Source organism: Brienomyrus brachyistius, unplaced genomic scaffold (assembly GCF_023856365.1).
Source record: "Brienomyrus brachyistius isolate T26 unplaced genomic scaffold, BBRACH_0.4 scaffold52, whole genome shotgun sequence".
NCBI lineage: Eukaryota > Metazoa > Chordata > Actinopteri > Osteoglossiformes > Mormyridae > Brienomyrus > Brienomyrus brachyistius.
Genome location: NW_026042327.1, coordinates 1,253,267 through 1,268,059, shown reverse-complemented (window position 1 = coordinate 1,268,059; position 14,793 = coordinate 1,253,267). Strand labels below are relative to the sequence as shown.

The window sequence follows — 14,793 nt, the reverse complement described above, 5'->3', positions numbered from 1 at the left end:
TTGCAATAATAACATAATGTAGCAAAATTTGTCAGAAGGTTTAGTAGTGACTTGGCTCGAATCGGAAGAGATGAAGAAAAGAAAATTATAAATGAGATTTACTGCTTTAACCTGCAAACCAGTCAATCGTCTTACTGATACAGAAAATAATGTAGGAGGTGACTTACAGAATAAATTGTATGATTATATATAAACATAAGGCAGAAGGAGCCTTTGTTAGATTGTGGCAAAAATGGCTTGAACAAGGTGAGCAGAACTCAGCCTATTTCTTTAGGCTGGAAAGTCAGCAAGTCAGGAACAACTGCATTATGCGGGTGAGGATTTATGGAAATGCTGCAGATGACATCAAGAAAATAGCCGAATTCTGCACTGAGTTCTTTAATAATTTGTATGTCAGGAGTCTTGATCCAAAATTTTTGATTTCTTCTCAAACATCACGGGAATAACTGATGTGGATCGTGAACTTTGTGACGTCCCAGTTGGTTTAACTGAGATGTGTGCAGCAATAAATTGCTTAAAAAAAAAAAAAAAAAAAATTTAAATTAAAAAAATTGCTTTTTTCATCATTGCTGGAGACTTCAATCAGGTAAATCTGAAGCCAGTTTTCCCCAAATTCTTCCAATATATGAACATCCCAGCTAGAGGGAGAATCTGTCTGGACAATGTTTACACAAACGTCTGTGAGGCCTACAAGGCCCTTCCCCCCCCCCCACCTCGGCTACTCAGACCATGTCACTGTGATCATGGTTCCTGTGTATAAATCCCTGCTGAAGCACAACAAACCAGTCAGTCAGAGTGTGGCCAGCTGGTGCCGTCTCAGCTCTCCAAGGCTGCTTTGGATCTACTGACTGGGACATTTTTAAGGAGGCTGCTATAAATGGTGACGCCATCAACCTGGAGGAGTATATAAACTCTGTGATCGATGACCACGAGAGCCGACCAAAGGCCCTGGATGATGAGGGAAGTGCTCACATAGCTAAGAATCAGAAATGCAGCTTTCAGATCTAAAGACAAGGCTGCCCTCAGGACGCCCACAGACAACCTGTCCCGAGCTATGAGGATAGCCAATCAGGCACATGCACAGACGATCAATGTACACTTTAAATGCACCAAAGACACACGCCGTATATGGCAGGGAATTCAGCCAATCACGATCTACGAGCCCATCCTACACATCAATGGCGGTGATGTCTCCCTTCCAGATGAGCTAAACAACTGTTTTGTACAGAATAAGCCGACACCCCCCCCCCCACCCCCCAAGTGAGAAGCTACTTTGTCTGACCACAGCTGATGTGAGAAGTACTCTATCCAGAGTCAACCCACGCAAGGCAGCAGGAGCTGACAACATACTTGGCTGAGTGCTGAGAGAATGCACTGACCACATGGCTGGGGTCCTCACAGAATGCACCTCTTTAAGCCAGTGGTCTGTCCCAGCATGCTTCAAATTAACCGCCATCATCCCAGTGCTGTAGAAGCCATCAGTGACAGGCCTGAATGACTACTGCCCAGTAGCACTCATGTCAATCATCATGAAGTGCTTGGAAAGGCTGGTCATGGCAGTAATACATAAAGACTAATCTTCCCACCTCTCTAGACCCTCTCTGATCTGCATACCGGTCCAACAGGTCTACTGAGGACACCGTAGCCTCTGCCCGTCACCTTTCCCTGACACATCTGGGTAAGAGAGTCACAGATGTCAGGATGTTATTCATAGACTTCAGCTCTACCTTCAACATGTCCCTCAAAAACTGAGGGGGTTAAGCTTGAACACCACTCTCTGCAGCTGGATCTTGGATTTCCTGACAGAGACGCCCCAGTCAGTATGTATGGGCTGCAACACGTCCAACACCATCATCATCAAGTTCGTGGATGATACAACTGTGGTGGGACTGATAAATAGAGAAGATGAATCAGCATACAGAGAAGAGGTGGAAAGTCTGTCCACAAGGTGCAGAGACTATAATCTATCTGTCAACGCTGACAAGACAAAAGAGATGATTGTGGACTTCAGAAGGACACGTCCTGCCCACACCCCACTCAGCATCAACGGTACTGCTGTGGAGATTGTAAGGAGAACCAAGTTCCTCGGTGTGGACATAACTGAGGAATTTACATGGACAAATAACACCAGCTCCTTATTCAAGAAAGCCCAGCAAAGACTAAACTTCCTGAGGCGCTGAAATAAGCAAACCTTCCCCTCCCATCCTCACCATGTTCTATAGAGGCACCATCGGCAGTGTTCTGACTAACTGCATCACCATCTGGTGTGGCAGCTGCAACAAATCTGACCGCAAATTCCTGCAGAGAGCAGTGAAAACAGCAGAGAACATTATGGGATGCCTCTCCCTTCCCTACAAGCCGCTTTTGGCAAACGCAGTGTCCGCAAGGCCTGCAGCATTGTGCAGGACCCATCACATCCCTCACATGGTCATTCCACACTCCAGCCACCTGAGAGAAGATACTGCAGCATCAGAGCCGGGTCTGCCAGGCTGCGTGGCAGTTTTTACCCCCAGGCTGTCAGGCTCCTCAACACCATGCTGCCTCCCAGGATCCCTCACTCTGCCTCCTCACTGCCTCAACCCCCCCGTAACCCACAACTAAAGGCCACAGACTGACCCTTAAGCACTGCACTGAACTTAACACTTTGTCACTCTGACATGGGGGCAATAATAAGAATCCCCATTATTCTCTGTCTGCCCCATTATTCTGCTTCTATTCCTATTTTCAGCTGTTAGAAATGTTAGACGTGTTACTGCTGTTACTACTATTATCATACACTGTTTACACTGTGAACTCAGGCTGTTACAGCGTACATGATGGTGAATTCAGGTCTAACTGACTGCAGAAATACATCATATATTTAATATAGTTCTAACAATATTGCACATTGTCCAGTATTGCACATTACTGTATATTGCATAATCTACTCCTCTTCCTCAGTTGCACTGTCCTGTAAGTCCTTTGCACATTGTCTTGTCTTGTTCTCTATATTGGACTAAGTTTATGCTTACACTGTGGGCCCTGAGCTTCGCCATTTCATCTCTCTCTATACTTATATATGGTGGAGATGACAATAAAGTTCAATTTGGCTTTGATCTTGGGGGTTTTTTCACGGTGCAGCAATTTGGAAAAAGAGGGAACTGAGCTGGAAGGTGAAGCTTTTAATTTACCAGTTGATCTACGTTCCTACTCTCACCTATGGTTATGAGCTCTGGGTGATGACCGAATAAATGAGATTGTGAATACTGTACAAGCAGCAGAAATGAGTTTCCTCAGCAGGGTGTCTGGGCTCAGCCTTAGAGAGGGTGAGGAGCTCAGACATCCGGGCTCAAAGTAGAGTCGCTGCTTCTCCGCATTGAAAGGAGTCAGTTGATGGTTCTAGGATACCTCTTGGACGGCGCCCTGGGGAGGTGTTTCAAGGCATGTCCAACCAGGAGGAGGCCTGGGGGCAGACCCAGAGATTATATATTATATATAACCTGAGAGATTATATATAATATATACTACATTATATACCAGCCTAGATGCATCTACGTTGGGAGCGTCGCATTGGCGCGCTGCTGGAGAGAGGTGTGTGTCCAAAGTGGATTAAAAGACGTTCATATAGTGATCTAAAGACAAACTCACTTTTATTAATAGCTGTTGTAGAATCAATATTAAACTCACTATTTTATTTGTGTCCATTGCTTGGTCAAAATATCAGGCAGATCATTGTGAGCAGCAATAAGTAATAAACATAACAATCTCAAATAATGATAGACATTAATTAGCTTTGCACATTAGTTAATTTTGCACATTGCTTACTGAGCAAAATTAGCACAATACGATCATTAATAGCATAATCAGTTTACTGAATGTGTCTGGCAGGCTGTGGGGTGGACTCTCTATAAAACAAAACAGGTGTTTAGTACCAAATTAGGACCCAATATACTCATTTTTAATTCTTAATTAAAAATTAAGGATGGCATGGTGGTGCAGTGGTTAGCACTGTTGCCTCACACCGCTGGGACCCGGGTTCGAGTCTCCGCCTGGGTTACATGTGTGTGGAGTTTGCATGTTCTCCCCATGTCGTCGTGGGGTTTCCTCCCGGTGCTCCGGTTTCCCCCCCAGTCCAAAGACATGCTGAGGCTAATTGGAGTTACTAAATTGCCCATTCAGTAGGTGTGCATGAGTGAGTGACTGGTGTGTGAGTGTGCCCTGCGATTGGCTGGCCCCCCATCCTGGGTTGTTCCCTGCCTCGTGCCCATTGCTTCTGGGATAGGCTCCGGACCCACCGTGACCCAGTAGGATAAGTGGTTTGGAAAATGGATGGATGGATATTAGATAAGTGGCAGAAAAATCGATGGATGGATGGAACTGTATGAAAAATAATGCTGCTTATGAAAGTAGGTAAGTAAGAATTTCAGGTTAGAATTTCATTGTACCTTATACGCATGACACTGCTTTCTTAGAAATTTATACTGCCATTAAATTTTGAAGACGCTGTACAAAGAAGGACACAATAGTGTTCGGAATATTTTTTTCTTGTCTGTGAAAATATACAGCTCTTCTGGACACTCATTCTTAAAAAAATTAGATGCTACTTTAATACGATCTGTACCGTTAGTAAAGACAATGTTCCGTGACAAAACGTGACCATACTGCCACGCCAATTTCTGGTGGCACTGCACGTCGCGCATGCGTCTTGTTATCCTCATGTAAGTGCGCAGACGAAGCCGGAATCAACACAGAAAACGTGGCGGCCAGACTGGTACCTCTCCGCGCACGTATAAGCGGACGTGTTTGTATAGACTTTTATGATGCATTTTACTCCTCCGCGGACGACCGCCTGCCGCACTACAAATTTGTCTTTAAACGCCAACATAGATGATTTTGATGAGGATTGGGGTAGTTTGCAAACCCTACAGCCAATTTTCAAGGTAATAGAACTGTTGCATACATTTAAATGCGTATGCATATGTGTGCAGACTTGTCCCAAATTGAAAATCTCACGCCAGCCAGTTGATCAAAGTTGGCAGCCCCGTGAACTGCCGCTCTGAATTTGTAAAACGTAGGGAAACATACACAGACCTCGCGGCTGTGGTACGTGTGCAGGGAATATCAGAATTACTACTAATACTTAAATAGGACACGTGCGCATGTGCAAAGTACACAGCTTGACCAGAGAAATATGAACGTTTCCATGTACGCATACGCGGTGTAACACTAGATTTACCGAGTTTTTATTCTCTGCTGAGAGTCCCAAGGTGTTTGTCACCCCTGCTGTGATTTTCGCAGGTCTTCAGCCCCATCCTCCTCCTGCTTTTGTTGTGCAAACACACCCATTACCTGTGAGGCCTGGCGCATTTGCATTTTTTACTCAGAGTAGCTCAAATCCAAGGCAGGCTAAACCTCTGTGTGTGACATGGAAACCTTCACAAAAGTCTGCCATATCTATACCAAATATCCCACACGCTGACTGACCTGCAAATATGAAAGACGCACATTCACAAAATATATGGAAACACAAGTCTGTGTTATTTATAAAACAAATTGAGTGAAAATAGAATGAAAAGTTGCTAATAGAATGAAATGAATAAAATGAAAACATGCTAACACTTCAGTCTCCAATGCATGTTTGTATATAAATGTCATAAGCTGAGTGAAGTCATGGTCCATGGTTTTTGACATGCTCATACACATACAGAATAAAATGTCATTTCATTTTCATTGGCCATCACTGAATTATAACACCAAAAGTGAATTTTGTTTTTGTGTGATCTCTCCAGCTTTGCATGTTTGGCTGTTCATGTAAAAATTGATGTATCCGTGCCTCAGTTCCAGGTTCATCTCTTCGTCATCTTTCTGCCTTTTGTCTCAGTGGTTACTGTCCCACACAGTCTGTCTATCTTTCAAAGTCTGTGTTTGCAGCGTTTGAAAACCCAGTGACCATCATCCCTGTATTTGGCAATGGAGTTCCTTGGCTAGAAGAATCGGAAACAATCTTCTTTTTCCTTTCCACCCTGTAGATGCTTTGTACAGAACGTAGGCATTCACCGCCACCAAGTCCAGCATGTTGTAAAACACAGCTACTGGCCACTTGCTTGTTGCTGCTCGTACTGAATACATGCGCGCCATTCTAAACACTGACGTGGAGAATTCCTCTCCCTGTGCAGTGTCCTTTGCCAATGGAGGAAGTTCATGGCAAACGTTATTCACCATGCCCAGTAAAGTGAAGCAGTCTGTGTGACAGTGAGGTGAAGAAATTGTCCATTGTGACATTTCTCCCGTCATCCAGAAATGACTCCATCAGACTCATGACCACGTTCTCTGCCAGCCTTCACCAAGAACTGTGCTGAAAGTTTCACTCCAGGAGAACACATGAACATAGATGTACAGCTGTTCTCGACCAAGGTTCATTGTCCATGCAGTATATTTACATTTACATTTACAGGATTTTGCAGACGCCCTTAGCCAGAGCGACTTACATAAGTGCTTTGAGACTCTGCAATGAATTTCCGATGCTAGCTCAAGAAGGACCCCAGCTACGAATACTATCTCTGAGAACGCCATTGAGTAGTGCAGAATTTTTATTTTATTTTATTTTTTTAAAACACACACCAGAAAAAGAGTCGAGTAAGAATATAGAAGTTCTACGTCAGGTATTTCTGAAAAAGAAAAGTTTTGAGTCGTCGCTTGAAGACATTCAAGGATTCAGCTGTTCGGACATCTAGGGGGAGTTCATTCCATCAATTAGGTGCCAGGACAGAGAAGAGCCGAGATGCGTGTCTTCCTTGTGCCTTGAGGGGAGGTGGGACCAGTCGAGCAGTGCTGGAGGATCGGAGAGATCGTGGTGCAGAGCGGGGTGTGATGAGGTCCTTTAGGTAGGATGGTGCCAGAGAATTTTTGGCTTTGTATGCGAGCATCAGTGTTTTGAATCTGATGCGTGCAGCTACAGGAAGCCAGTGGAGGGAGCGCAGCAAAGGAGTGGTGTGGGAGAACTTGGGAAGGATGAAAACAAGACGAGCAGCTGCATTCTGAATCAGTTGGAGGGGACGGATGGCGCTCAGTGGTAAACCCGCTAGAAGCGAGTTGCAGTAGTCAAGGTGTGAGATGACGAGGGACTGGACGAGTATCTGGGTAGCCTGGGTGGAAAGAAATGGACGTATCCTCCTGATGTTAAAGAGGAGAAACCGACAAGAGCGAGAAAGACTGGTGATATGTGAGGAAAATGACAACCGATCATCTATGGTAACTCCAAGGTTTCTAGCAGAAACCGAAGGACGGATCAGGGAGTTGTCAAAGGAGATCGCAAGGTCCTGGAGGGGGGATGAGTCAGCCGGGATGTAAAGCAACTCAGTTTTACTAGTTTTGAGTTTTAGCTGGTGAGTGGTCATCCAAGATGAGATGTCTGCCAAGCATGTAGAGATCTTAGTGGAGACATGAGTGTCTGAGGGAGGGAAGGAGAGGATGAGTTGAGTGTCATCGGCATAGCAGTGGTAGGAGAAGCCATGTGAGGATATAACTTCGCCAAGAGATTTAGTGTAGAGGGAGAATAGGAGAGGGCCAAGAACCGAGCCCTGAGGGACACCGGTGGAAAGACAACGTGGAGTAGATGTGGATCCATTCCATGTCACTTGGTATATCGCATCCAAGCCGGACAAATTTGGGATCAAGTTCTGGATGGCCACGGATTTGGAGACCAAATACGTCTGCAACGTGTCCCCTAACTTGGGAAAGGACCCCAGTCACCAGAAAAGGGAGAGGCTGGCAGAGAACATGGTCATGAGTCTGATGGAGCCATTTCTGGATGACGGGAGAAATGTCACAACGGACAATTTCTTCACCTCACTGGCACTGTCACACAGACTGCTTCAGCGCAAAACAACACTACTGAGCACAGGGAATAAAGTTTGGTATGAACTTCCTCCAATTTCAAAGGACACTGCACAGCAAGAGGAATTCTCCGCGTCAGTGCTTAGAAGTGGCAGTGTCTCCTTGACAATTTATGCACCTAAAAAAACAAGATTGTGTGTGTTCTGAGTTCCTTGGACCAAGATGTGGCGATCTGTGAAGGCAGAAAGAGGAAACCCAACACGATAACAGACTATAACCACATGAAGGTATGTGAATGTGTGTATAATTTTACATCAGTGCTACAATGTTTTCTGATATGTACTATACAGGCCTATATAGAAAGAAGGTAGAAAAAAAGCAAATACACTCATGACTCTCTCTCTCTCTGCTGTTATAGTGTGGTGTAAATGTGTTGGACCAAATGGCGCACATGTATTCCGTAAGAGCAGCAACATGCAGGTGGCCAGTAGCTGTATTTTACAACATGCTGGACCTGGTGGTGGCAAATTCCTACGTTCTGTACAAGGCATGTACAGGGTGGGAAGGCAAAAGAAGATTATTTTTGAGTCATCTAGCCAAGGAACTCCATTGCCAATTTATGCCACAAAAGGCTATGGGGACAGAGGAAGGCAGCTGCTGTGCCAGGACTTGTATGGACAACTCAGTGTCAGGTACAGGAGAACTGCAACAGAAACCGCAGCAGGTTTACCAGTGCAAAGTGTTAGAAATTCACTTGCGCCAAATGCAGGGATGATGGTCACTGGGTCTGCAAACACTGCAAAGTTTGAAACACTCAATTTTTTTTATAAATAAAACAGACTTGTGCTTCCATATATTTTGTGAATGTGTGTCTTTCATATTTGCAGGTCAGTCAGCATGTGGGATATTTGGTATAGATATGGCAGACTTTTGTGAAGGTTTCCATGTCACACACAGAGGTTTAGCCTGCCTTGGATTTGAGCTGCTCTGAGTAAAAAAATGCAAATGTGCCAGGCCTCACAGGTAATGGGTGTGTTTGCACAACAAAAGCAGGAGGACAATGGCCCAAGAAACTCTCAGCAGGGATGCTAGTAGGTGTTAGGCCCAGGGAATTTACGCAAATTTGCGTAGATTTGGCAGTTCTAGTGGTAATACGCGAGTGCTGCGCTTTGCGGAGAACCAGCCTAGATGCGTCTGCGTTGGGAGCGTCGCGTCGGCGCGCTGCTGGAGAGAGGTGTGTGTCCAAAGTGGATTAAAAGACGTTCATATTGTGACCTAAAGACAAACTCACTTTTAGTGGTAATCTTTGTTGTGTAATTTTATGGTTAATATGTTTGATGAATGCTGTTTGTAATTTTATTTACCTGTACTTAAGCCTATTAGTTTAACACCCGCGTCATTTCGGCGCGTCTTCCCAACGGCGTCGCGCGGGCGACCAACATTTCCTGAGGTATTTCACATATTTGACTTTTTATATTTTATGTATCGTACAGAATAATAGAGCGCAGGCTAAAGTGCAGTTCGGCCCCAGCGAGTCTCTCAGCGCGGCGTGTCTCACAGCGCAGGGGGCAGCCGGAGCGCCGCAGACTCGGGCGGCTACATGAGTATATTGGGAATAAAATGTGTGTATTGGAGCGAGTTCTGTGTGAGTGAGTGTGTGAGGTGTGACAGTGATAATGATGGAGATGCTGGGCTTCGTCATGGGATCAATCGCTCTTCCTCTTGCCTACAGGCTCCTGCCAGCTGACGCTGGACCCCAACACTGCAAACAGAGAAGTGTCTCTGTCAGGGGGGGACAGGAAGGTGACAGGGGGGGCAGAGCAGCCATATCCTGATCATCCAGAGAGATTTGACAGCTGGAGCCAAGTTCTGTGCAGAGAGAGTCTGACTGGTCGCTGTTACTGGGAGGCTGAGTGGGATGGAGATGCAGCCTGGATAGCAGTGACTTATAAAGGGATCGAGAGGAAAGGAGGGAGTGACTGTGGGCTTGGAGCCAATAACAAGTCATGGATGCTGTGCTGCTCTCCTCACAGACACTCTGTCCGGCGCAATAATAAACAGACTCTCATACCCATACAGCCCTCAGGCTCCCACAGAGTAGGAGTGTATCTGGACTGGGGGGCTGGTGCTCTGTCCTTCTACAGAGTCTCCTCTGATGGACTGACCCCCCTGCACAGATTCACCTCCTCATTCACTGAGTCCCTCTATCCAGGGTTTGGGGTTTATCCAAACTCCCCCGTGTCGCTGTGCATGCTGGGATAGCTCACTGTGTGCTGGAGGAATCATTTTTACCGTATCAGAGTCTCACATGTCGCTGCTTCTCCACGGCAAAAAGGTAAAATCTCTGCTTTATAACCAGTATAACCCTTTTTACTCTGTCTGAAGTGTGACGTATGTTAATAATTGGGTTCTGTAAGCTGAACAAACATGTAGAATGACTGTTTTTCTCTGACTTATGTTCTATGTTGTCTGTAAATGCACCAAAACTGCCTAAACAAATTCATAGTACATGCAGTTGTACCAATGGAGTGAATTCTGATTCTGAATAAAATAAAATGTAATGAAATCTAAGCCTGATGAGTGGGGGGAGCTTTTCCCCTCCCCTCTATATGTATATTTTATATTTCGGTCTATATATTGTATTTGCTACCTGTACACTGACAATAAAGGCTTCCTATTCTATCCCATTAATGTCCCGGTTCCGCGCTGCCCAGAACGTAACTGAGTAACAGACTTAATCCGCGCTCTCTGCTCACTGAGCGCAGCAGCCTGATATCGCAGCGGCGACGCTTTGGCCAGCAGGGGGCGGCAGACGGCAGACAGTTTATTAACTCAAAACCTACAGCGGTCCTGAGGTAACTTAGTAAAGATAATAACATAATCAAATTAATCATATATTAACTAAGTAAACATAAATAACATAAAATCTTAATAAGTCACGTTAGTACAACAACAACAGAAAGGCACCTGATCATCAATGAAGTAGTGTAGGTGATTACCAATTACCAGAAAAAAATCACATAAATCCTGTTTCATTAGGAATCCTGAGATATATACAGTACTGTGCAAAAGTCTTAGGGAGTCATAGGAAATGTTTAAAGCTATTTATCTGGGTAGTAAATTTATATTTTCTCAGTATTAAAAACAAAATTTTATATTAGAACATGTGCAAATTATGAGTAAAACAAAAAAAACTAAAAGGAATTTCTTATGTTCTCCAAAAAGTTACTGATATCTTGTTGGATGGCTAGATGAACACCAATATGGTTCCTAAACCTCTCCTCAGGTTCACCTCGGCCATTTCATGTATTTGTTAAATTTCACCACCAGCTCAATTAATTCATGAAACTAGTTTTGAAAAGTCACTGAGGTATTGATTAGCTACACACGTGGACAAAATTGTTGGTACCCTTCAGTCAATGAAAGAAAAACTCACAATGGTCACAGAAATAACTTTAATCTGACAAAAGTAATAATAAATAAAAATTCTATGAAATTTAACTAATAAAAGTCAGACATTGATTTTTAACCATGCTTCAACAGAATTAATAAAAAAAAAAACTCATGAGTGTTGCTTGTTGCCCCTCGTTAGTCTTTGCATTTAAGTATCTATTTGTCTCGGCCATTGATGTTAGACCTTCCTGCTGCCTGTGACCTTCCCGGTTGCTAGTCCTCCCATTTGTGATCCCTCACGATCCTCTTTGTTTCCAGTCTCAGCCCATCTAGTTCAGCAAACCCCCTTTTTGTTTCGCTACCAAGGATACAGAGATGAGAGTCTTTTACCAAGCATACAGTGTCCAGAGTGGATGAGCATGACCACAGTGAGAAGAGGATCTGATGGATGGAGGACCTAAGTACCATAATCTTAGTAACGCATGAGCAGAATTGGACCATAAGAGGAACTGGCCGGCTCCATCTCACACATGGTACGTGGGTGTAGAAGTTACTCAAAACCATATGGCTGAAATCCTCCACATGTGCATTTTGAATGTATTGGGCATCATGTCCTGTTTTAACCATGAGAATCCAGTGAGGGGCGGCTCAGTGGGTAACAGGGCTGCCTTGCAGCTGCAGTGTTGAATGTTTCCATCCTTCTCCTACGCTGTCTGTGTGGCGTTTGTTTGCTCTCTTTATCCCACATGGGTTTCTTCCTGCAGCGACTCTGACAGGCATCTGTAAATTGTCCGGACTCCATAACTGTGAGTGTTCCTTGTGATTAAATGGCATTGTATCCATGGTGGACCCCAGCTTTTTGCCCTGCGTTTCCTGTAATTGGCTCTGGGATACCCTTGTGATAAGTGTTTGGAAGATGGATGCGTCTAATCTTAGTACTTACGTGATCTATCCCGTCTCCTCCCAATTGAGCCAGCAGAGGTCACTAATGGCCCTCCGTAACTCTCCTAACCCTCCCCAGCTGTATCCCATCGTTGACGTTCTCCACCCTGATCTGTTATCCTCCTACACCTCTCTCCCGTCGCTGATTACTGTGTATAAATGTTCCTGCTCTCATGGTTCCTCAGCTCCGTCATCATTCTTCCAAGTGTTGTTTGCTGTATTCCCTTAATAAAGCCTGTGTCTTTCCCAGAGCTACTGCATCTGAGTCGTCCTTAACCCAGATTATATTACTCATCACATAGAATATCCATTTACATTTAACCCCATGGACACTAAGCTTTTCTCCCAGGGGTCTAAGGTAAGTGAGACCAATTGGACCAATTCGTCCAGATAAATACATTTGTAAAAGAAGTAGTGAATACGTTTCCAATCAATTCCTATTACACATTGACGTTATAATCAGAAGCCACATTATGAAATGGAATATATCCAAACAGCATTTTAATCTGACCAGTAGGGCATGCTGTTGTACCACTTGTAGAAACACTTTTGCATTTACCAGACTTGTTTATCCAAAGTGACTTACAGCAGTGGGAAGGGTTATGTTTTATGCATATTCTTGGGGGATTTGAACCCATGACCAATGCATCATAAATGCAACACTCTACTTGTTCAGCTAGAGAATCTCTATGAAAAAAGTCCTAATGACTTGAAGTAATCAGCTCCTAATGCCAGGTAGCTGAAAACACAATGAGGTTCTTCCTCAATGTGATGCTGCCCAACCCAGCAGACGGGAATCTGATGAATCAGACACGCTTGCCAGTGTCCAGTTTAACCTTTGGGGTCCGTGGACTCGACGGCCAATCAGAGATGGCAGACAGCTGTCCACATGGCCCCGATTGAGCGGTACGTTTGCGTAACCTGCTGGCTATAAAAGGAGACCATGTGTTTGAATGCTGCATCGCAGGCCTGACACATGAGAAAGACCAGATGCCAGCCACCTCAGACATGTGGATTTTATCTGTGTTCCACAGGCACTTTCATATAAGTGATTTACAGGAACAGCCAGTCTAGTGCAGGGCAGCGCAAACACCCTCATGCATATACTGGTTTTAGCACAGCTTCATTGTAAAGCATATCAGATGGCCTCAGAATCCTGCTCCCTGCTTAATACAAGGTGAATAGGGAGTAGGAACTAGGGGACTAAGGACTATGGGATTAGGGGCCACAGGACTAGGAGACTATGGGACTAAGGGAATAGGGAACCAGGGGAAAAGGGGCTACAGTGTTAGGGACCATGGGACTAAGAAACAAGGAGACTAGGGACTTGTGGATCATGGAAGTGGGGCAAAGGGGAATTGGGCACTATGGACTATGAGACTAAGGTATAGAGGGACCACAAAATTTGAGCACTTAAGACTAGAGGACTGTGGGACTGCAATGCAGCATCTCCGGAAACCTGTTTACTCCTGCTGGGCAGCTTTCATGTGGCACCCCCTGCTGGACAGTGGAGACACTACAGAGGCTGTGTATTGTGTTCAGTCACCTTTTACTGTAAATCACACATGGGTTCACGCTCACTTGTGTCTGCTCTGAATCCCCATGCGCCGAGGTGAAAACTCCATCCACTTTAGGTAATTCAGGGGCCTCTTGCCAAGTTATGTGAGCTTCGTGTCTGATTCTTTGGGCTTCCGTACTGGAAGCAGTCCAGGGTAATTCTGGGAAAGTGTGGAGCTTAGACAAACCAAACTACAGCGTAACATGCTGCCAAGGGGGATTTTAAGATTTTGGTATATTGTGTGGGCATCTTTCTGTTCTTGATATTGATTGATGTATGTAATTATGTAGTATTTTTAATATACGGATAGCGCACTATTGTATACAAAGCGACAAGCCAAGCTTGCAGTTTTGCAGTGTTCATGTGCTGCCACCTTCTGGGAAAACGAAGAACGGATTTTCAGATTAAGATCTAAAAAACTACACATTTACATTTTAGCCCATGTTACACTGGGCTTTTCTCCCAGTGCAGTAAGGTCAGAGAGACCTACCAGCGAGAAATCTACCATAGTTACTGTTGTATATACATTTATACTGACTTACATTTTACTTATTTATCAGAAGCTTTTATCAAAACGACATACAAATGAGGAAGCAGATTGACACTGTACGGTGCTGGGCGTCGCCCCGGTATGCAAAGTGCTTGGAAAGATTAAAAGCGACAAAACATTGTATAAAAGATCGAGTCCAAGTGCAACAATTATTAAAAATAATACTTAAGAATATCAGTAACAGAGCTCAGCACCAGCATGTATGGGCCCTCAGGACCTGTGATGATGAGCACAAAAACACCAACGCAAATCCCCAAACTGCACAATATTGTGCTTTGAGTGAAACCTCAATGAGTCTTTAGGTCCATGATACTGTAATAATTTCGAGGAACTTTATCGCTGCATGCAATTCCAAAAGCGCACCACTAGATGGCGGCTTCCTACCGTGAGCTGAAACAGCCGCCGTAGGGGCGATACGCGGCAAGTTTCCCCAGCCGCCAACCGGCGTGCACCGGGGCTGCGTCTGGGTCAGGCTTTTGCCTGCTGCTTTCCTCCAGCTTATTTTCTTGTGTAACTTGGTGCTGGGCTCCTCGCC

At 44.7% G+C, this 14,793-nt stretch overlaps 1 protein-coding gene across 2 annotated transcripts in view; it reads left to right on the top strand.

The window, feature by feature from the left end:
- The window catches only part of LOC125723868 (stonustoxin subunit beta-like), a 103,513-nt gene extending 92,593 nt beyond the window's left edge, over positions 1-10,920 (top strand). Inside the window, exons 1-2 of one of the 2 annotated variants that reach the window (XM_049000712.1) lie at positions 9,258-9,437; positions 9,548-10,920. In XM_049000712.1, the coding sequence (XP_048856669.1) occupies positions 9,416-9,437; positions 9,548-10,077 (552 nt within the window). In that variant the 5' untranslated portion in view covers positions 9,258-9,415 and the 3' untranslated portion in view covers positions 10,078-10,920. Of the gene's footprint in view, positions 1-9,257; positions 9,438-9,547 lie in introns of those variants that run through there. The other variant, XM_049000713.1, reaches the window with a different exon arrangement.
- Positions 10,921-14,793: the final 3,873 nt, after the last annotated feature.